The sequence below is a fragment of the Phyllostomus hastatus genome, unplaced genomic scaffold (assembly GCF_019186645.2).
Source record: "Phyllostomus hastatus isolate PE091 unplaced genomic scaffold, TTU_PhHast_1.1 phas_scaffold_501, whole genome shotgun sequence".
In the NCBI taxonomy this organism is placed as follows: Eukaryota; Metazoa; Chordata; class Mammalia; order Chiroptera; family Phyllostomidae; genus Phyllostomus; species Phyllostomus hastatus.
In genome coordinates, this window is record NW_025334033.1 from 65,041,720 (window position 1) to 65,063,379 (window position 21,660).

At 49.5% G+C, this 21,660-nt stretch overlaps 1 protein-coding gene across 2 annotated transcripts in view; it reads left to right on the plus strand.

The window, feature by feature from the left end:
- Window positions 1–14,380: 14,380 nt before the first annotated feature.
- The window catches only part of PPP4R4 (protein phosphatase 4 regulatory subunit 4), an 83,790-nt gene continuing 76,510 nt past the window's right edge, over window positions 14,381–21,660 (plus strand). The window contains exons 1-2 of one of the 2 annotated variants that reach the window (XM_045822901.1): window positions 14,381–14,627; window positions 16,172–16,245. In XM_045822901.1, coding sequence (XP_045678857.1) covers window positions 14,505–14,627; window positions 16,172–16,245 — 197 coding nt within the window. In that variant the 5' untranslated portion in view covers window positions 14,381–14,504. The remainder of the gene's footprint in view (window positions 14,628–16,171; window positions 16,246–21,660) is intronic. The other variant, XM_045822902.1, reaches the window with a different exon arrangement.

A 21,660-nucleotide genomic window follows, 5' to 3' on the forward strand; every position in this document is an offset into this window, starting at 1 on the left:
TCAAATGATCTCAGGATACTTTATTTCTATTTCACCTCCTGCGGCAGAGGTTCAGAGAGGAGAGGAAACGTGGCCTCGGTCTCTCAGCTAGCGAGAGGCAGGGCTGGGATGCGGGTCCCGTGTCCTGTCTGTGGGATGTCGAGGAGGTTTCTGGTTTGCGTGGCGACCTCACACAGTGTCTTCTTAAAAACGGTAGTCAGAGTGTCTTTGGGTGTCTGTGAGGCAGGTTATCACCTGCCTAGGGCCCAGCATCAAATGGTTATTGTTCTGGGCGCGGCCTTCCTCTGGATCAAGGTGTGGAACAAAGCCAGATTCTAGGCTCCATGGGGTACACTTCCTGCCACGTCACAGGTATCCTATTAGTATGTGCTGAATGAATGAATGAAGGAAAGAATGAGTGAGTGATTCTAATTGCACTCACAGCCAAGGTTTACCCCTGCCATGCCAACGGAAGCAGAACATAATGGTTCCCATCACCCAATACTCAGGAGATTATTTTGCTGCAAAGGACAGTACTTAGGCATGTTAGAAAAGGATTATAAGTTCGCGTTGTTCAAATTATTGCTCTTGATAACTGTAGAGATGGGGAGAGAAGCGGAGCTGCCCCCCTCTTATGAAACAGTGAGCCAGCTTGAGTCAGGAGGGAGCGTTAGCAGGTGTTGCGGCAGAACAGGTGGCAACGGACCGCCTGGGGCTCCGCTTGCCAAGGCGAACTCGGCCGCAGCGCACGGCGCCCGCCGAGGTCCCTGCTCTGCCTTGCTGAGACGCCGTGCGGAAGCATTTGATACCCGCTCGTTTCATCCCGAATGTGGGCCATTCTGATATAGCCTTCCTTCCGAGGTGCTTTGAGTCTTTTGGGCCAAGGCATCTATTTATAGCCAGGCCTGCAAATATAGACGAACAAAGCTCTGCCTCATCCCCTCGTCCAGCCCACGGCCGCTGCCAGCACCTGGCTGCGCGTTCCGGATCTCCTCGCGGTCCCCGAATGGGAGGGCTAGAGAAACCCCGTGTGAGCGGACCCTCCTTCGTGTTCTCATTTGTGTCTCTCTGTGAAGCACTTCTTCTGTTTGCTCTCTTAGGACGAATGCTCATCACTGTCTTGCCAAGAGCCAGATAAACCGGGAGATGTGAAATGAATGTCATTCCTCAGGGCCGGGAAGCCCTACTCGCAGGACGTGGTGTCTTTGTGGCTCAGGTTTTACTGAAAATTTACTGGCAAAGGAGGAGCCTTTCAAACGCAGCAATGCCGACCACTTAATATTGAATATTCGACATGTGTTTCGAAGTCTCCCCGCTCCTCCATTGCTCAGGGTTTGTGCCCTCTCCTCTCCCTCCTTTTCTCCGGGGAGGAGACTTTGATTCCTGACTGCCACGTGGCTCAGGAACGCCTCCGATGGCTAAAGATTCACTGGTGCAATCTGCTCAAACAGTGAGCCTCCATCCTAGGTCTTGCTCCCTCTTCTACCTCTTTTCCAGGGGAAGGAGTAGTTAAAAAATGTAACTTACTCACAGACAAAAGAACATGAATTATATCACACCTTTTCTCCTCCATACCTCATCCCCTGCTTGGGCTTAAAAGTCACTTTTGAGTAACTACAATCAGTGTTGGTTTTAAAACACTTATATGGTTGTTGTATGAAGCTGCACTCGTTAATTGTTTATGTTGTTTTGGTTAGTGGATCTCTGGCCCTGTGCAAACATCCACGGAGACGTTTGGGCCGTGCCGTAAGGACTCCGAAGTGTGGATCTGTCCAAAACACCCGTGAACACATTCGGGCCGTGCCGAATGGTCCCATCCAAAACACCTATGCTCGGAAAACATCCCTGGGTTTGAGGAGCTCATAACGTTTATGCATGCTTTTGGTTTGCAGGATGAATATCATCATGTTTTTTATTGGTCCGATAATCGTGCTGTGTCTATATGGCCAATAATAACCCTTCTTGCCCCAGAAGCCTAGCTGGTCTTGGCACGTGGGGCCAGGCGGATGGGTCAGCGTGGACCCCAAGTCTCTCTGGAAGTTTGGGCGGGGTCAAACGTTCCACCAGGCTTGTTTCTCCTTTTTGATCATCAGCTCCTGTGGGCAGGGTCTGCCTCTCCCTCACACCCCCCACCCCCTTTGTTCTTTCTCAGCCCAGAGCGTGGTGCACAGCAAGGGGAATAATGCTTTATAAATATTGCTGTTCGATCAAACACGTTTTTCACATTGGGTTCGAACAAAGGAGTCGCTTTCTTTAGGCAGCAGAGCTGAGCTGGCAGGCCAGGGACCAACAGCAGCTTTCAGCTCTGCTTGTGGAAGGAACTGATGACCGAATCACAGGCAATAACAGACATAAAAATAAATAAAAAACACACGGACAAACAACAAATGTGTGATGTGGCCAGGGACGGGCCAACAGAAAGTAGTGAAGCTGGTGGCAGCCGGGCGGCATCCTTTCCTTCTGAGCTTGGAAACCCACCTTGCAAACAAAACCACGTGCTTCCCGGCGAACGGGCATGGGGACCCTGGCCTGAGAAACCCCCGGACCAGCGGAGCTCGCCTTCCGACACGTGCTGTGCTCATGTCCCGCTCAGGAGCCCACTCTGGCGTCCCACCGGACTTCACTGATGAAACACAAGGCCCAAGGTAAAGTCGCTAAGATGGGACAAGAAAGCGTTAAACCTGAAGCGCGGGGCCCTTCCGCGCGCCAGGCCCTCCCCGTGCGCCTGTCCGGGCTGCAAGCCCGTGGAGCGGGCCCCACCTGGCACGTGGTACATGTTTGGTTAATGAGTAAAGAAGCGCTGCTTCGCAAGCACAGGCCCCGTGAACCAAAGCTCAGCTGTGGGAGGAGAGGGGGTGGGAGTGGAAGAGGGTAAAAAAAAACACCACCAACAATAAATTATCTTCAAACCAGGAAAAAAAAAAAGCTCAGTTGTTGAAACGGCTCTAGGACCCAGTTATCATGTGGGGGCATTTGACCCAGTTATCATGTGGGGGCATTTCCTCCACACGTCACCAAGAGCAGTGCTCCATGAGCGGCCTACATGTATCTCATTCTGACGCTGTCTGCCCGGGGGGAGCATCCGATCCCGCAGGGCAAGGGCTCAGTGCCACGGGACTGCCCCCACTGCAGAGGCCAATTGCTCACCCAGGTCTGTCACCTGGGGTTTCTGACCAATCGACGGTAAATCAGGACTTCCCATGACCTCCTCTTTGGGTTTGGTTAATTTGCTAGAGCACCCCACCGAACTCAGGAAAAGAGTTGACTTACATTAACTGGTTTATTATAAACGGATACAGACCAGCAGCCAAACGGAAGCGATGGGCAGGGTGAGGCGCACGGGAGGAAGTGCCCAGCCTCCGCGCCTGTCCGGGTGCGCCGCGCTTCCTGACCCTTCGCCGGTCACCAGCCTGGAGGCGCTCCGAACCCGGAGGCTTCCTCACACGGGTGTGATCAGGGATGAACTCCATTCCCACCCTCTCCCCTCTCCGGAGGGTGGCAGTGGGCTGAGAATGCTCAGCTTCTCACCAGGGCTTGGTCGTTGTGGGGCCCAGCCCCCAGCCAGGGCCCACCGAGCATCACCCCATTAGAACAAAAGATGGTCCTAGTGCTCTTATCGCTTAGGAAATCGCAGAAGATTTAGGAGCCCGTTGTCAAAGACGGGGTCAGAGATTACGTGTGTGTGCGTGTGCGTGGGCATCGCCTGTCCTGAAAGTATCCAGCCACACACTGAAAAAAAAAAAAAAAAGATGTTTACTGAAGAAGATACAAGAAACACCGGACAATGATAATGCCTCCGTCTCCTTCAAAGTTAGGACCTTCTTGAGGAAGTCTGGTTCGTTGGTAGCGGTTTGAATCAAGTCATTAGCAAGTGCAGCTCCATGTTCCTTCTGCTCCGGCAGCAGAAGCTGCGAAACGAATTTTGTCACAACACGTTTCATGCCAAGATCCTGCATCAAAATCTTGGATACAGTAGATTTTGGAATCCACAGATCAGCTTCTAGTTCTCGCACTGTCAGTAGCCGATCTTTGTTGACTGCAGCCCGTACACGTTCAGCATTCTCAGGTGTTCTGCTTGTTGCAGGGCTTCCAGGACGTGGGTCACTGTCAACAGGTTCTTGACCGTCTTCGAAGCATTTGTGCCACGCTTGTATTTGCACTGCACTCACTGCATTGCTTGCCAAAGCCTTTTGAATCATCCCAATAGTTTCCACGGAGGAATCTGCAAGCTTAACGCAAAATTGAGTGCAGGTTCATTGCTCTATTCCCTCAGTCCTTTTGAATGCGACAGCCACACAGTACACGTGCTTGCTCAACAGCCTCTACCTCCCCCACTGACTAGTGCAGTGATGTCGTCATTGTTCACACATGCGCATTCCAGTCCACTCTCTCTGGCTGCCAGGTTCCATCGATGTCACGCAAACCGTTCTCACTATATTCACAATTTTCCGGGCAGGCCGTGTGTGTGTGTGCGTGTGAGTGTGTGTGTGTGTAATATAGATTTAATTTTATAATTTTAAGAAATTATTTTTTCCAATTATAGTTGACATATATCAGTTTCAGGTGTATAACATAGTGGCTAGACATTTATACAACTTACAAAATAACTGCAAGAACCTAGTACCCACCTGACACCATACACGGTTATTACAACATTATCGACGGCACTCCCCATGCTGTGCTTTACATCTCCACGAGTGTGTAACCACTTCTCAATGCCCTTTCACCCGTCCCTCTGGCATCCCCCCCCTTCCACAACCAGCAATCTGTTCTCTGTTTCTGTGAGTTTGTTTCTGTTTTGTTTGTTCATTTACTTTATTTTTTATATTCCACAGATAAGCAAAACCATATGGTCTTTGTCTTCAAAGACAAATATTACAACAAGGGATGCACCTGGTGTTCTCATCACTTAGGAAATGACAATGATTTTAGGAGCACTGTGCTGGGAACCAGGGGCAGAGACCTATATATATATATATATATGTATTTATTATTTCACAGTTGTCTACTAATGGCAGGCAGAATAGATATATGCACGTATTAATCTCTCATCATTTTTTTAAAACTTCTGAGCCGAGAGTGTTTAATCTCTTTCTCTTTCTGACATGTGTTAATCAGCTGCTATCCTGAATGGATCTGAGTCCCATCAGTTCTGTTGTTTGCTAGAGAGGCAGTCCTTGAGAGAGAGGAGGGTGCAAGTCCACAGGGCATGAAAGATTCATGGTTGGGGGAGGCGAGTCCCTGCCAAGGAAAGATGAATTTTCATGGTGTGTAGAATTTGATACATTAATAACCACTCTGGTTCAGAAGAGCTTAGATGAACAAATTTGTTGAGGCAACACTACTTCAGAACTCTGGGGGCGGGGGGCAGGGGTGAGTTGTAGCTGCATGCCTTGGGCTTTCCCTTGCATTCACGTGTTGAGGTCAAGGTGAATACAATGGCCATCAGAAGAGGCTGGACTGCAGTTTCCCATGAAGCTCACTGTTGATGGAGTCAAGAAAATCAGCTGTACGCCACGTTTGTTTATCCACAACCGGCATTTCTTGAGTGCCTACTGTATGCCAGGCACTGCATCAGGTGCTGGGGCTTCGAAGTGAAATTCAACTGAGTCCTCATGCTAGAAAAGCCCCCAGTTTATCCTGAAATAAAATCGTGGTGGTTGCGTTGGGGCACGGAGCCCTCCCATCTCCTGGTGCCTTGGGAAAATGACCACTCGCATCCAGAATGCCCGGATGCCGGAGGAAGTCATTTTACTCCACAGAAGATGGTAAGCGAGGAGTCGTCATGGCAACAGATTAAACAAAGTTGGAACTGGGCGTGAGGGCCCCAGCTGTGAGCACTGCTGCCCTGTCCTCTCCTCCTCCGCCTGATGACTCCTTGCTCATTGCAGAGATAATTTTCCAGGGTAAGGGACTGGGCAGCAGCAGGAGCAGAAAGAAGGGAGCTGCTGGGAAGGGAAGAGCACAGTAGAGATGTTACAGATTCAAACAGAATGATAAGCTAAAAAGTGTAACAGTCACTGGACCCTCCTCACACGCCCGGCACTGTGCTGTGCATTGCTGCTGCGGCATCTCGGCTGATTCTGACGATAACACTGTGTGGCCGGCAGTCTGCTCTCAAGGCCCAGTGGCGGTGGTTCCGAACCGCAGTGACAGTGTCCCTGGGGGTGTGTTGGGGGGGGGGGGTGACCGGAATGCAGGTTCCTCAGTGCAGGTCCAGGTCTGCTGAACCAGAATGTCTTGGGTGGGGGCCGTGGAATCAGAGTATAAAGGCATCTTGGAGGTTGTTGGTCTGAGTGAGGCCTAGAGAGGGGAAGTGGCCTGCCCCGGTCCCAGGCTTAGTTAGGACCGGGAGCCAGGTCTACGCCAGCTTAGGGGCCCAGAGGTGTGGCGAGGAGTGTTCACCGGGAACCAGAACAGGACCCGCTGAGCCCAACTACTGGAAGTGGTCCTTCATGCATGATGACAAGGCTCCGTCACGCTGGCGTTCCACTGAAGAAAAAGAGAAGAGGGAGAGAGAAGCTTTATCCAGCGCTTATTCTATTTTCTTTCCAGCATTTTTTGCCTACAAGGCCAACCCACTTCCTAGCCCGGTCACCAGGGTAACCATCACCCCCACCTTGACAGTCAAGTGCATACCCAGCTCCTTGCACCCACATCCACGGCCTCGGACCCAGGCCTATAATCAGCCTCCCGTGGCCTCTGCACGCAGGCAACGGCGACAGTCAGACAGCCCCCTGCTCCTTGGGCTCACCCCCCCCCCCCCATCACGGCTCTGCAGACACCTCCTCCCCATGCTCACGCACCGTGTTTGCCTCCCTCGCCCACAGCCTCCCGGGAGACAAATGTGCAATCTGCTCTCCGCGTGTATCGTCACCTCGGTGGGGGGGGGGGGGGCGGAATCTGCCCTCGAGTTGGGGCACAACACAACCCACGGCCCACGTGGGGGAAAACCACACCCTCTGGGAGGAGGGGGGCCACGGCAGTGAACGTCCTCTCTCCCTCCAGAGACAGCTGAGGGGGCGGCTGGAGTCGAGGAAGAGTTTGCAGAGAGACATCGGAAGAAGGGCTGAGGCAGCCAACAGGGAGGGGGACCGGGGAGACAAAGCAGCTCCCTGGCTGCAAACCCAAGGGCTCCCGTCACTGCGGACACCTGGAGTCTGACCACGCAGGTGGGGAGGCTGGGCGCCCTCTTCAGGGACCCCACCAACACAGTGTCAGGAGGCCAGGCTGCTAGGGCCATGGGGTCCCCGTCAGGACTTCAGAAAAGCCAACTCCATCCAGCTCGGCAGGCCCAGGGGCCACCCAAGTGCCCCGCCTGCTGGTCTGAGCTCCTTCCTCAACTGGGGCAGCCCATCAGTGCCTTCCACCAGCTGTATCCCGACCTCTGTCCCCCACACCCCAGCCGCGTCCCTCCTCACCTAGTCCTTCCCTCATCCCTCATCCCCCATCCTGGACACATCTGAGGCCGTGTCAGATTCTCTGGCTCTCACCTATCTCCTAGGCTCTGAGCCACTTCCGTGCTCAGCCCTGGGGACCAGGGATTGCTGTGTTGAATACCCTCCTTTCTCCGTCCTTGCAGTGGAAGGCCAGCCCCTCCAGCCTGCCTCCTGCAGGACTGGGATCTGGCTTCTCCAGGGACCATTCAAGCACAAGCGGGTTCACTCCCCAAGGAGCCAACTTTGACCAGCGGGAAGCAGAAGGCCAGAGGGGCCTTGCCTGCCCCGTTCCCCCGGAGAGTTCCCAGGCCTGGGCTTCTGCACGGCCAGTCTGGAGATGTCCTGTGTGGCCACGCCCCCGGCTGAGCCTCTTCACGCACTGGGGGCCCCTGCCGCAGCCAGTGCAGGGATTTGCTTGCCATCCTGCCCCGCCTCCCTTCTCTCTGGCCTCCCCGGGGCTGCAGGTCCCAAGGAAGGGTTAGCACTTAAGCTTGGCCCCCAACTGTTTTCCAGGGTGTCTGGTCTAAATCAGCACCTCGACTCAGACAGAACAGAATTCTGCTGCTGTGTTCTCTAGCCTAATCCCCTCATTTGACAGAGGAGCGGAGGCCCCAAGGAATTAAGGGGCTTCTAGTTAGTGGAAAAGCTGTGGCCATTCATTACTCGAACGAATAACTAATGTGCACCTACTGTGTGCCGGGCATTATTCTAGTCATTGGGAATGTAGTGGTGAATAAAATGGACAGAACCCCTGCTTTTTTTTTAAGATTTTATTTATTTTTAGAGAGGGAAGGGAGGGAGATAGAGATAGAGAGAGAGAGAGAAACATCAATGTGCGGTTGCTGGGGGCCATGGCCTGCAACCCAGGCATGTACCCTGACTGGGAATCGAACCTGCGACACTTCGGTTCGCAGCTCGTGCTCAATCCACTGAGCTATGCCAGCCAGGGCTCAGAACTCCTGCTTTTATGAAACACAACATTTGAGAGGGGGATTATAGGAGGAAAAAAAAAGCCTGTATAGGAGATGAATAAGTAACACATGCAGAATGTTAGGCTGCTGAGTGCTGGTGGTGGGTGGGTGTTACGGGCTGAACTGTGTCCTCAAAGATGCACACGTGGAGGTCCGAAACCCAGTGTCTGAGAACGTGACTGTGTTTGGAGACAGAGACATCCAAGAGGCGGCTGAGTGAAAATGAGGTCATTAGGGCGGGCCCTAACCCAATCGGACCGGTGTCCTTGCAAGAAGGGGAAATCCAGTCACACAAAGGGACACCAGGGTGCCTCTGCATCCGGACACACAGAGAGACACTCAGGGGCGCCTCTGCACGCAGAGAAGACCCCAGCAGGTGGCGGGCCATCTGTGAACCTCGGGAGAAACCAACCCTGCCAGCACCTGGATCTTTGACTTTTAGCCTCCAGAACCGTGAGATAACGAATGTCTGTTGTTTAAGCCACCCAGCCTGTGGTGTTCTGTTAAGAAGGACTTAGCAAACTAACGCAGCCGGGTTTTAATTTCGTAGAAGGTATCCTGAGCCGGTCTCACCCGGAAGGTGCCGTTGGAGGAACCCCCGGAAGGATGCGATGGAGCGAGCCATCAGCAAGTGCCATGGCAGAGCGCCCCCTGGCGGAGGGGCCGGTGGGCACCTTGCCTCTGACCCTCTGACCGGGATCACGCTGCCGGAGGGCGACGAGGCAGAAAGCAGAGTGAGTCGGGGAGGAAACGGGAGATACGGAGTCAGAGACGGTGTGGGAAGACGTGCTCTGCGCGAGATGGGGAGCTACGGTAGGGTTTATAGCAGCGGCTCTCAGCTGGGATGGAAAGGGGGACTTTGTCCCTAGATGTCCCATTTGGCAATGCCTGCAGCCATTAGCCATGGTCGCAACGGGGCGAGGGGGTGGGGAGTGAGGAGAGGTCAGGAGAGGGTACTGACATCCAGTGGGTGGAGGCCAGAATGGGGCTCAATACCCTCCAGGGCAAGGTCTCCCCTCCTTGCCAACGAAGAAGCACAGCAGCCCACACAGTAACAAGGTTGGGAAGCCCTGGTTTACTGCCTAAGGTGGTTGGGCCTGACTTTTGTGTTAACAGGACCTGCCTGGTTGTGTCGGAAGCAACTTTAAAAGTGGCAGAGCAGAAGCGGAGGCTCTGTTAATTCAGGTGAGAAATGGTGACGACTCAGACCACGGGGGTAGAAGATCTACTCTGCAATTCAGGGCTCCCTGTTCTACCCTTCCTGCCTCTTCCCTCTTTCTCTCTCCACTTTCTCTTTAAAAAAAAAGATTTTATTTATTTATTTTTAGAGAGGGGAAGGGAAAGACAAAGAGAAGGAAAGAAACATCAATGTGTGGTTGCCTTCCACATGCCCCCACATGTACCCTGACTGGGAATTGAACCGGTGACCCTTTGGTTTGAGGCCAGCACTCAATCCACTGAGCCACACCAGCCAAGGCTCTACTTTCTCAATAAACATCGACAGAACCCTTACTAAGTGCCTGGGAGATTCCACAGACGTGGCCCACCAGGAACCTCATCTGTTTGCCCAGACTTAAGCTGAAGGCAGCAGAGCTGCTGGGAGCAGTTGCTGACGTGGAGGCAGACTTCGGGAGGTCCACTTGGGGCTGTAGATGGAGCTCTGTGACAACTGTCCCCAGCTGCCATCTACTCAGACACTAAAGAAAGCCCAGAATGAGTGCGGGTGGGTGAAGTGTTCATCCGGCTGCAAAAGCCAAAACCCTGGAAATCATCCTCATGCCTCTGCCTCCCTGACCTCTGGCTACCTCTGCCTCCTGGCACACGTCCCCAGTTCCTCCAGAATGTCTCCAACCTGGTCACATTGCTCCATCTCTGTCGCTACGACGCCAGTCCAAGCTACCGTCACTTCCCACCTGGTCTCTCTGTTGTCGCTCTTTTGCCTATTTGATGAATGTGTGCATTGACTTTTCTTTGATTATTGATGACGTTGAGCTTCTTTTCCTAAGTTTATTGGTGACTCCTCTTCTGTATTTTGGTTGTTTGTATGTTTTGCCCATTTTTCTCTTTAGTTATTTTCTTACTGATTTGTTGCAGTTCCTGATTCTGGACGGCAATCCTTGTTTGATTAATTTCTTATAAATATCTTTTCCCCAGTCTATGGTTTGTCTTGTCACTGTTTGTGTGGTGTCTTTTGATGAATGTAAGTTCTTAATTTGGAGGTAGTTAGATTTATCATTCTTTTATTGTCTAGTATGTGCTTTTTGTTTTATTTAAGAAAACTCTCCATATTCTGATGTCATAAAATGATTCTCCTATATTTTCTTCCGAAAGGTCGAAAGATTTGTCTTTTGTGTTTAGTTTTTTTATTCACCTGAAATGGATTTTTGTGTTTGGTCTGAGGCAGAAATCGAATTCAAATATTTTTCTCACATGGAAAATTGCATTAGTTTCCGATCGCTGCTGTATCAATTCACCATCGATCTAGGGGCTTAAAACAAGACAAATGTATCATCTTACAGTTCTGGCAGTGAGAACTGGGTTCCACTGGACTGACATCAAGGCGTTGGCAGGGCTGCATTTCCATCTGGGGGCTCTCAGGGGTGTGGAGTTTTCGGTTTTCTCTTTGTCCAGATTGTAGGGGCTGCGCGCTCGGGGCCCCCGTGTCCTCCAAGCCAGAGGTGGCCAGTCCCTTTTCTCTCGCCTCGCCTCTCTGACACGAACCCTCCTGCCTTCCCCTTTCACGCATCAGCACCCTGGTGGTTACATCGGGCTCACCCAGATAATCCAAGATAGTCTGTCCTGCTTCAGGATTGTTCAGTCAGTGACATCTTCGAAGTCTCTTCTGCCATACACATTAACACAGTCACAGGTTCAAGGGGTGACCATGCGCACATCTTTGGGAGACCATTATTCGGTCTCTTACAAAAATCAATCGATTCAGCACACTTTATTAGATCTTTTCCGAAGCTGGGTGTGAGGGGAGGACACTGGCCCCGGGGTGTCCTCACCACCAGAGTGCTGACTTTGTGCCAGGACTTTCTCTAAGCATTGTACACATATTATCTCATTTAATTCTTACAACACGCCTTGGTGCTCCATGCTACTTATAGTCTTGCCTTAGAGACGAGTAAAGTGAGGGACAGAGTGGTTAAGTTCCTTGCTCATAGTAGGCAGTGGCAAACCCCCCAGGAATGTGGAGTTGGGCTCCAAATTCCGTGTGCTTAATAATCACGCTATTGCTGAATGAACTAATCAAGTGAATACATTTAGTTTCCGTTAGGTGTGTGGCACAGCCTAAGTCATGTCATTTCTCTGAGCCTCACTTTCATTACCTGTAGAACTGGATTAGTTGTGCATGTCTTCCGTGCATCACAGGGCTGCGTCTAGGGCATGCTGAGACAAGTCTTAAGGAAGCCGTTCAGATAAGGAAAGCAGGCTCCCAGATTGTTCCACTGTGTGTTGCTGGCAGAGGCAGGACCGGGACTCAGGTTTCCCCGCAGCCAGGCGAGGGTGGGCCATTTCCACCACGGGGTGGTAACTGCAGCAGGTAGAGATCGCAGTCGTCCAAGGGCACGTTCTCCGTCACCCGCCCCCTGCGCCGGAACAGCCGGCGTCAAAGCCATGTTTCTATGGGTCCGATCACCTGTAGTTAAGGATTTCACGGAACCTCAGATGATGCTGTTACAAAGCCCAAATATAAAATAATACCTTTTAGCTGAAACAGGGTAAGGTTTGCAAACATTATTCAGTATCAGACCTAACGGTGACAGGCAAGAGTAAGAAGTTAAATAGGGGAAAATGTAGGAGAATATTTTGCGACCGTGGGTGGAAAAGATCCTTAAACAACACCCCAAAGCATATTCCACAAGGCTAAAATTGGATGCATTTGGCTACACCGAAATTAAGGATTTCCCCTGTCTGTAAGATAGCAAAACCCAAGTTAATAGGATGCATGAAATATTGGGAGATTTTGTAATGCCCAAGCCTGATAAGGGATTAATATTTAGAATATATAATAAGTCTTTCAATTCATTCAAAAAATAATAGGAAATCCAGTAGAAAAATAGGCAAAGAATGTCCAGAGATACTTCACAGAAGGAAAAAAAATCTCAAGGATTCTTAAGAATATACGGAAAAATGATTGCCATCACTAATCAAAGAAATACACATGAAAATTACAATGTGATATTACTCTACCAATGTCAAATTGATATCAATAGGGACATCAGGTAATACCAAATGTTACTGTATAGAGTGGGGAAACAGGAATCTTCCTACCTTTATGTGTCAAAATGTGCAACACGACAAAGCCATTCTGGAGAGCAACACGTGGCAGAGTGAGACTAAGCACTTGTAGACTCTGTGACCCAGCGATTCCATTTTTCTTGTGGTCCATAAGAGACGTGTCCCATCCCAGAACTATCTGTGGTACCAAGGAACTGCTGGCAACATAACTGTCCATTATTTCAGGAACTGATATGTAAAATATGTTAGATGCACAAATACAATTCCATCAATGATAGGAATTAATGAACTATCCATGAGCCCCATGAATAGATCCCTAAAGCATTGTGCTGAGGAAAAACAAGAAACAGTGAGTTCTAGGAACAAGACCATTCATTTATATTAAAAAATAGATACATAGCCCTGGCCAGGTGACTCATTTAGTTGGAGCATCTTACTGTGCACACAAAGGTTGCAGGTTCACTCCCCAGTCGGAGCACATACTTAGGTTTCAGGTTTAATCCCCAGTATGGGTGCCTACAGGAGGCGACTGATGGATGTTTCTCTCTCTTCCTCTCTCTCTAAAATCAGTAAACATATTCTCAGGTGAGGATTAAAAAAATAGATACATTAACTAAAACCAGTATCTTTCCAGGATATATACTTGTACTGGGACATAAACATAAACTGGGAGGGTGCAAATGGGTGGTAGAGAAAATGGACCTATGGAGAGAGAATGAGCGGAAAACAAAAAATAGAGAGCGCGCAAGCCTTGCTAACCCTTGTGAGCTGAAGAGTGTATCAACCAGGTGCAAACACTCGCCCTAGTCGTTCTGTCATCCCTTCCAGTTCTTAATAGAATCAAATGCAAGTGACTCAACGTGGCTGCCCAGAGTAGGGCCTCTCTGCATAAAGAACTTGCCTCCCTTCCATTCATTTGCCAAGCATTGGCTTCCCAGCACCACAGGCACTCCAAGTTCTGCTCTGATCGGAAGTCCCACAACCACAACACGTCCAGGCTTCAGTCCGCAGTCGTTTTAGACTTATTGTTTATTTCTCCTGGAAAAATCCTATTGATCGTTTAAGTTTCAGTTTAAGTGTCTCCCCTCCAGAAGTCCTTTCCTGCCTGCTGCGCTTTCCCAAATGCCAGCCTCTTCAGGACCTCATTTCCATACCCCCTTCCCCATCACCCCCGTGCAAGCCTCGGTGCAACTGCTTATTTTGGGTTTACATCCCTCCCCCAGGGCTAGCGCTGAACTATCCCCGGGGCGATGAGAGGTCCCAGGAATAACTGGTAGGTTACTCCAGTCTAGCTGGTTAAACTAGACCCCCGCCCACCTCCCCTCTCCTTCGCTTCCCCTTTCAACGGTTCAACTTCACCGCCTGCCCCCAGCCGGCCCCTACACGCCTCCAACCTGGCCCCAGTACCCCGCCCCCAGCCCGCCCACTACACGCCCCCAGTCTGGCCTCCGCCGGTTAGGGAAAGTGGAAGGCTCTGCGCACGCGCGGCGGGCTGGGGCGCGCTCGGCGGAGGGCTGCGAGTACAGACGAACGGTGGGGGCCCAGGCCGCCAAGTTGTGAGGCGGTTGCGTCCGACCCGCGAGCGCGAGGCTCCGGGGAGGGGGCGGGACTGAAGCGGGAGCCGAGGCACACCCCGCCCCTAGCCCCGCCCCCTCAGGCCGCCCGCGAGCCCGCCCCGCCCCCTCGCCGAGCCCGCCCCGCCCCCTCGGCGGCCGCGCTCCTGCTCTAGCTGCTGGCTCGCCGCTCGCCGCCCGCCGGGTTCCCGCGGCCGAGAGCGGGAGAAAGTCCTGCTGCCGGGCGCCCGCGGGGCTGCGCGCGTCCGGCATCCCGGGGCCGCTCCGGCCCGGGCGGCGAGGGGGCCCGGCGGTCCATGCATCCGCCGCCGCCCGCCGCCGCCGCTGCGATGGATTTCAGTCAGAACAGCCTGTTCGGCTACATGGAGGACCTGCAGGAGCTCACCATCATCGAGAGGCCGGTCCGCCGGAGCCTCAAGGTGCGCGTCCCGGGGAGGCAGACCTGCCCGCAGGGCGCCCGGAGGCTGGCCCCGGCCCCGACCCCCGTCCTGTCCCGAGGCGGCCCCCTCTCGGTGTTCGGCGGGCCCCTCGGTGCTCCTCCGGTCGCCGTGTCACACGAAACCGGCCCTTCCCGGGGCCCCTTCTTCGACGCATCCCCAGTTCTCCCAGCCTGGACCCCCATCCTCGAGGGACGGGCCGCTGGCTTTCTCCCCTGACCCGGGCCGGCCCCGCGGCTCCAGGGCACCCGCGGCTCCCCAATGCCCGTCCCCAACCTGCCCCAGGAACGGCCGGCGGAGCCGGTCCTTCGGACCAGCCCGCGTCTCCCCGGCCCCTCGCCGCCCCTCTCGGGCTGCCGCGGCCCCTAAGGGGCGGCCCCCTTCCTCCCGCCCCTGCAGGAGCTCCTCCTCGGGGCCGCAGCCGGCTTCTCCTGGGTCCTCTCCGGGGTGCCCCTCCCGGTCCCCTGGTGCTGCCGCGGTTCTGGCCCCAGTCCCACACTCCTCAGTGAACACAGCCGCGATTGCGCGCCCCCCACTCTCCTTGAGACACCCCAGATCTCATCCCCCTTTCTCCCCATCAGAACGAGCCTAGGTCCCCCTGCCCCCGAGTCGTCCCGGGCCTCCCTTCCCCTCCCGACCGGCACCCAGCCCGGGGCCGTCCTGCTACCGATCTTCAAAGCTCCGTCGGCCTTTCCCGTCTTCATCCTGAGTCACCACGGGTCCTTCCCCTCCTTCCCTCCCTGCCCCTCCACGATTCCAGTCAGGACCCTGCTCCCCACCCCCCTCGAGGGAGTCAACCTTCACTGGCTCCCCCCACCCCCACCGGCTCCCCACCCGGCGAAGTCCTCCTCCTCCCCAGCCTCCCAGAGGCCCCAACCCTCGCTGCCGGCAAACCTAGTTTACGGACCCCCCGCCCCCAGCCATCCTCTTAATAGCTCCCTCAGCTCTTCCTACTCCCACCTGCCGCAATATCTCGAGTCTTTGATTTCCTTCCAGCCCCAGATTTTATTCCCTCTCCCGCCCCCCAGCCCCACAGATTTAGTTTTTTTTTTTTCATTCCCACTGGGCTGCAGTCCTCATCCATCACCCTTTGAGCGTTTCCTGGGTGGAGAAACAGCCTTGGGGTATTAGGGAGAAAAAGTATGTATAAATTCTATATATGCATATACAATTGATTTCAGCAATGTTCCGAAGTCACGATGTGATTCTCAAGCTTCAATCTAGAAGCTAGAAGAGAGGGAGAGAGAGAGAGAGAGAGAGAGAAGAAACAAACAAAAACCAAACCCCAAACCTCCACAACCCGAACTCAACAATTAGAGACAATTAGAGAGACCCCCTTGGTTGGCGTAGTCACCTAGAGTCCTCAGACCCTTGCTTAGTTTTCAGTGGTAACGCTTGAATCAATGGGGAAACTTTTTCGTCCGTCGGTAGTAGTTATATGTATAAGGGCCCCGGGGGCAGCCTTGGGAGGGGGGAGGCGAAACTGACGGATGTCGTGTGCATACTTTCTGTTTTACACTTGACAGACACCAGAAGAAATAGAAAGACTGACAGTTGATGAAGACCTCAGTGATATTGAAAGGGCTGTTTATCTGCTCAGGTATTTCCGAATGTCCTTTTGTGAAATTGCTGCCCTTTGCCTGCGGCTGCACAGATGAACGCCTCCTGAAATGTCATGTTCAGTTCTGTTCAGGTTTACCTAGCCGTTTGAACAAGGGCGTTTTTGCATGCATAGCCCTTCGTCATGTTACAAATTAAGACCCCAAATGTATGGGCTTATACATTTGAGAACTGAAATCAGATAAGATACCTGACTTAAAGAATATTGCTTGGAAGGGGAGGAATAGAGTTCATGGTTTGAGTTGAATCTCATTCTTTTTTTATTTTCCAGCTTTGGTGGTCCTCCAGTAACATCCAATAAGTTTAGATGAGACTGAAGGATATCTAGGGATTAATTTAAGTTAATCGTAGAGTGTGAACCTTATATACTATTTACTATATAGAAAAAATTCCACCAGTTCAATTTGTTGCTCAGAATATACTGCTCATATTACTTTTGCTGTGTGAGCTTTATAATAATGCTTGAGAGATCTTAAAATGTAATTGCATCTACTCTCATTTAAGCTTCATCTCCCAAGCTCTATAGAATTGCTGAAGGCAAATGTTTATTGCAAATACAAGATTTCTCTCCATGATTTAAAAAATTGTGGGGTTAGTTTCTTAAAAGCTAATACGACAAACATTAATGAACATGTCTATGAAAATACTTCAGAAACAGAAAATTTCCTAAGGTTTTTTGCATACCTTGGTTTTAAATTTTTTCTTTAACTTGAACAGTATGTTTTCCCTGTTTTAGCCGATTAGTTTTCACTTTTGTTTTTCAGAACCAGATTTTGAAAAGTGGTATTATTTCCCCCCCTCCCCCGGGATGCTTGTCATCCTTGTTGGCTCAGCCTAGGTCTGCTTTACCTGTTTCAGGAGCTGGCAGGTTACTTGTTCTTCTTTCTTGTCTATAGATCATGTTTCTTATCCTGTGTTATTCATCCAAGGGTGCTGTAAAAAAAATCCCCTGTCTCTGACACCCATTATAAAAATGATTCTTTAGCCTATAGTGGCATCTTGGGGCTCTGTTCTTAGTTTAATCAGAATTTCAGCATGCTTACAATTTAGACTGTCTTCTCTAATAATTCTGTCACTTTAAAGGGTTTCTGGATCTCGGACCTTCTGTTGTTATTGTTAGCACACTCTCATCATTTTCACCTATTTATTTAAAAGAGAACTGTATTATTGCTGTATAAATCAACAGTATCTGTTTTGGTGTTTACATAGAGAATAACTCGACATTTAACCTATGTTGATATTTTATTGTTATATTCAAAGTACTTTATTCCTTAATAATTAACATGTCCAACATGGTGAACAGTAGTTACAAGCATCTGTCTTTTCCCGCAGTTCTTTGGATTGGTAGGTAGACAATGTGCAAGTTTGGATAAGTGTATTTTAACATACAGCCATTAATGATTTGACATAAGTTCCTGCTTACTCCTACTGAATTCTTTTCTTTGTATAAACGCTGGCTTACAATTAGGAAATGGAGAGTCTTGCTCTACTTAACTTGCGACAGCAGATACCTTATTCTAGATATCAGCGACAAGGCTGCTCTTTTAGGATAGCTTATTTGTTTTCTATTTTACTTTCATTGTTTGTTAGCGAACCCGGCCTTCTGAGTTGTCAGTATTTCTCAGCCACAGAACATGAGTTTCATCCAGTCCTGCAACTGACAAAGCCGCGATAGAGACAGATGTGTCCTCTCATTCTCAGACGAGAGAATTTTAAAGAGATCCGGTATCTCCTTTAGTTTCTTGTGGCTCATCTACCTTGAAGGAGGTTTGCAAGGTGACTGAGAAGGCGAACACTGGTTTGCTTGTGTCTGGGTCTCCAGCCGAGTGCGTCTTTTGTATGCCCAACATCTCACCACCTCCTGGGGGAAAGCGGGGTTTCACCTCGGGGCCAGATTCTGCAGGGATAACCCCAAGACTGCCTGAAAGGCTCTTTCTTCCCTGGGACTCAGGGGGAGGCCGTGGGGTTGTCTGTAGGCGTTTTCCAAACTTTGCCTGTTAGAACCTCGTCTGCTCACAGCCAGTGGGCCTTTTAATGAGCCTGCTATTTTAAATGCAAGTTTTTCCTTTTTAAAAAAGTTGCACTCCCCAGTGCTGTGGACTCTAATACTGAGTCCTGTTTTGTATTGTTTCCTCTCTCTGTGATTTTCAGGTTGATTTTCGATCTGTAATATCCAGATTTCTTTTTCTCTTTGCTTTTGAATATCAGATTTGTTTCTCTAGCTCTCTTATTTTGTATATTAAAACTATTTTGGAGTATTATGTTAAATTAGTATTTAGTCGAATGTGTCAGCATCAGTAGGAAATACTTTATATTGATGGAGATTCTGATAGCATTTCAATTGAATCTGGTATTTAAAAAAACATAGAGAGAGCACTGTCATCCAAGGAAAAACAAATGACACTGTTCGTTATCTTACCCTGAAGTATGGCAGATCAATTATTAATGCTGTTTTCACAATTAAGTGTAGAACATTATGGTATTTAAAGATTTGACACGGATGAGTTTGTGGTTTTGCATAAATATGATGCTGATATACTCATCTGTGGCATTTAGCGCTGAAGCAAAACGACTTTCCTAATAGTCACAGCTTGTGGATTAGTCAAAACCATACCACAACATCTTTTCCCTGTTCTCTGTCTTATTTGTAATTTTGGCATGTATTTTAGGAATGTACTTAAAACATTTGAATTACTTTGTTAGAGGTATGTACATATGCTGTGCTTTCACGAGGTATATCTTTACTCATATCTCTAGTTGCATAAGATAAATCATTTCAGACTTGTAAACTTGGCATAAGTGACTCCATCTTAGCTGTGCAGTGTGGTGTCCCACCAGGTCCTCACTTTATTTTAGCTGCTCGACTGAGATGTAGTTCGAATACCATACGGTTTGCCCATTGAAAGTCTAATGTTCAGTGGTTTTTAGTATATTCAGAATAGTGTAACCATCGCCACAGTCAACTTGAGAACATCTTTATTGCCCCAGTAACAAACCCTGTACCTGTGAGCAGTAGCCCTGTACTTCTTCCCGACCTTCCCAGCCTTTGGGAACCACTAGTCTACTTTCTGCGTCTATCAATTTGCCTGTTTTGAACCTTTCATGTAAATTCAATCACATGTGGCCTTTTGTGACTGACTTCTTTCACTTGGCATGCTTTTAAGTTTCATCTGTGGTGTAGCAAGAAGAATCAGTACTTTATTCCTTTTTATTGGTGAGCAGTGTTCTGCTGCGTAGGTATATCCATCCATTTTGTTATTCATTCATTCATCAGCTGGTGGAGACTCCGGTTGTCTCCTCCCAGCCCTTCCCTTTCTGCAACAGCTGTGCTGGCCGCTTCTCTGACGCTTAGATACATTGTGCTCGTCCTTACCTCCGCCCATCCCCATCCCAGACTACCCTTGTATTGTACCTCTCCAACAGTTTCCATCCCCGGGATCCGGCTGTAATCTTGCATCTTTCATAAGGCCTTTCTCGACTGCTGAAACCACACGGATCCTGGGTTTCTTTGAGCTCCCATATCACTTACTGGCTATATCCCTCAATTAATTAATTATTATTTTGGATTCCTTAACGTGTGTGAGTGTGTGGTATATATTTTCCTTAACAGACTGCAAGCTCTTGGAGGACAAACCATGTTTTATATTATTGCCATTCTGGTTCTTTCTTGTTCTTTGCTATGATAGAAATATGTACCTTTTGGTAGAATATAATGTGTTTGTATGAAGATGACCAAAATGCCAGGCCGGTTAAGCAACTTCTGAGGTTTTTGTATCATATGCGGTAGAATCAGACGGATTTTCTAAGTTATACCCTATTCTGCCTTTTACCATCTGCGTGACTATGGGCAAGTTACTTAGGGTTGTTAAGCCCTTGTTTTCTCGTCTGTAAATGGAAATCATTTCTGTCCCTTGAGGTTGTCACAACATGTGTAGAGCCCCTGCCACAGATTAGGTCCCTAATTAGTGTTAATTCCCTTTGTCACCTTTCCCTGCTTCCTTACCACTTAAGTGCTCGAAGTAAATTTCAAACTTCAAAAGAGCATAACAGTATTAATTTTACCTTCCAATAATTTAATAAAGTAACAAGGTGACGGGTATATGAGCTGAAGTTTGTGATAAATGTCTATTAAGTTTCTTTGCTAGTGGTATTTATCAGAAACCAGAATCTTCACAAATTATAGCATTTTAAACTGCTATAATTTGAGTTAGAATTAAGGTCAGATTGTGTTGCAGACTTTTTTGACCTTAATATTTGCTATGCACATTATGTGTTAAACGTGTTGGCTGGTTACCATACCAAACCTGACATTTATGTTGCCTGCATTTGCAGTCACTCGTCACTTTGAAACTGTTCTTCACTTTGCACTGTGAATTTGAAAACATTTTGCACTTGACTGTCCAGGGACGGTCTGGGTGAAAGTGCATCTTTAGAACTTTTTCCCTTTTCTTTCTCTTCCTATTTTATTTTTGTAAGGAGTATGTGCTCCCCCTAGTGCTATCGCAGAGCGAGAATTCCACAGCCGAACCTGGAAATAAACACAAGTAAGGGTCTGACTGTATCAAGCAGTAACAATCCTCACTTTCTTAGAATTAGGGTTCCCTGAAGGGTATTCAACCCTTGAAGATGTGGGAGGCGTGGAGAAAGGGTCAGGACTTAGTTTTCCACAGGCACCGCTTTTGGTTTTATCCTTTGGTACGTGGTAATCATGTCAGAAATAATGGCAAAATCTGTCACAGCTTCATGTGTGCATGTGACTTACAGGGTGACTTTTCATCCAGATCAGAGATGTTAATAATGCGAGCTATTGGTTTCTCAATGAACAGTTACTTTAGAATGATACCAACTTGTTGAGTACCTACTATTTGTTAGGCATCTCTGGGGAGAGTGAATGGCATTGTACCAGCAGATACTTGTGTTCAAGGAAGCACTCATTTAAGAAAGCAAATGTATTTTTCTTAAATTTCAATAGTATAGAATTCACCCCCAATTACCGAGTGTGTTGGGCATTGAGAAGGCGTATTCTGTGTCAGAAATGTTAAGACACATCCAGATTGATTCCTGGGGCCGAGTCTTGCTCGTTTACTCACTGAGAGACTTACTTGGGTAAGTTCCTTATCTTTCCTGAGTCCAGGCCTCCTAATCTAAACTGGGAGTGGTAGTACCTACATTATAGGACTGCTAGGAGGGGTGGAGGAAATTACGGAGAGGGCACAGCGCTTGGTGCAGAGTTGTGTTCAGCAGGGGATGGTTAGGACCTGCCTTCTAAATCATCTGCTTGCAATTCAGAACCTCTTTTACTTTGGATGTACAGGAAAATCCCCATCCAGAAACTTCATGTGGTCATAAAGTTTTCTCTCCAGTGGTGCCTCTTTGCAGTTACTCCTCCACCCTG